The sequence below is a fragment of the Eimeria mitis genome, genomic scaffold (assembly GCF_000499745.2).
Source record: "Eimeria mitis Houghton genomic scaffold, Emh_scaff2215, whole genome shotgun sequence".
Classification (NCBI taxonomy): Eukaryota; Apicomplexa; class Conoidasida; order Eucoccidiorida; family Eimeriidae; genus Eimeria; species Eimeria mitis.
Genome location: NW_013570542.1, coordinates 3,996 through 4,286, shown reverse-complemented (window position 1 = coordinate 4,286; position 291 = coordinate 3,996). Strand labels below are relative to the sequence as shown.

General features: G+C 55.0%; 1 protein-coding gene across 1 annotated transcript in view; it reads left to right on the top strand.

Annotated features, from left to right (window-relative positions):
• The window catches only part of EMH_0050450 (uncharacterized protein), a gene marked incomplete at both ends in the record, with an annotated part of 4,459 nt that overhangs the window by 291 nt on the left and 3,877 nt on the right, over positions 1 to 291 (top strand). Inside the window, one exon of the mRNA XM_013496646.1 lies at positions 3 to 291. Within this exon, the coding sequence (XP_013352100.1) occupies positions 3 to 291 (289 nt within the window). The remainder of the gene's footprint in view (positions 1 to 2) is intronic.

Below are 291 nucleotides of genomic sequence, written 5' to 3'. Positions count from 1 at the left end.
GAAACACCAAACCCTGCAGCAGCTTCATCAGATATACTTGCAGCAGACACTGCAGCAGCAGCAACAACATTCGCAGCAGCAGCAGCAACCGTTGCAGCACACACAGCAACATGCACACCAACAGATGCTGCAGCAGATGCTGCAGCAGCATGCATAGCAACCACCGCTGCAGCAGACGCAGCAGCAAGACATGCACAGCTCACTGCGTCAGTGATACCTTCAGGGCCTGTTGCTGCTCTTAGTGCTGCAGCAGCTGCTGCAGCAGATGCAGCAACTGGAACAGCAACACCT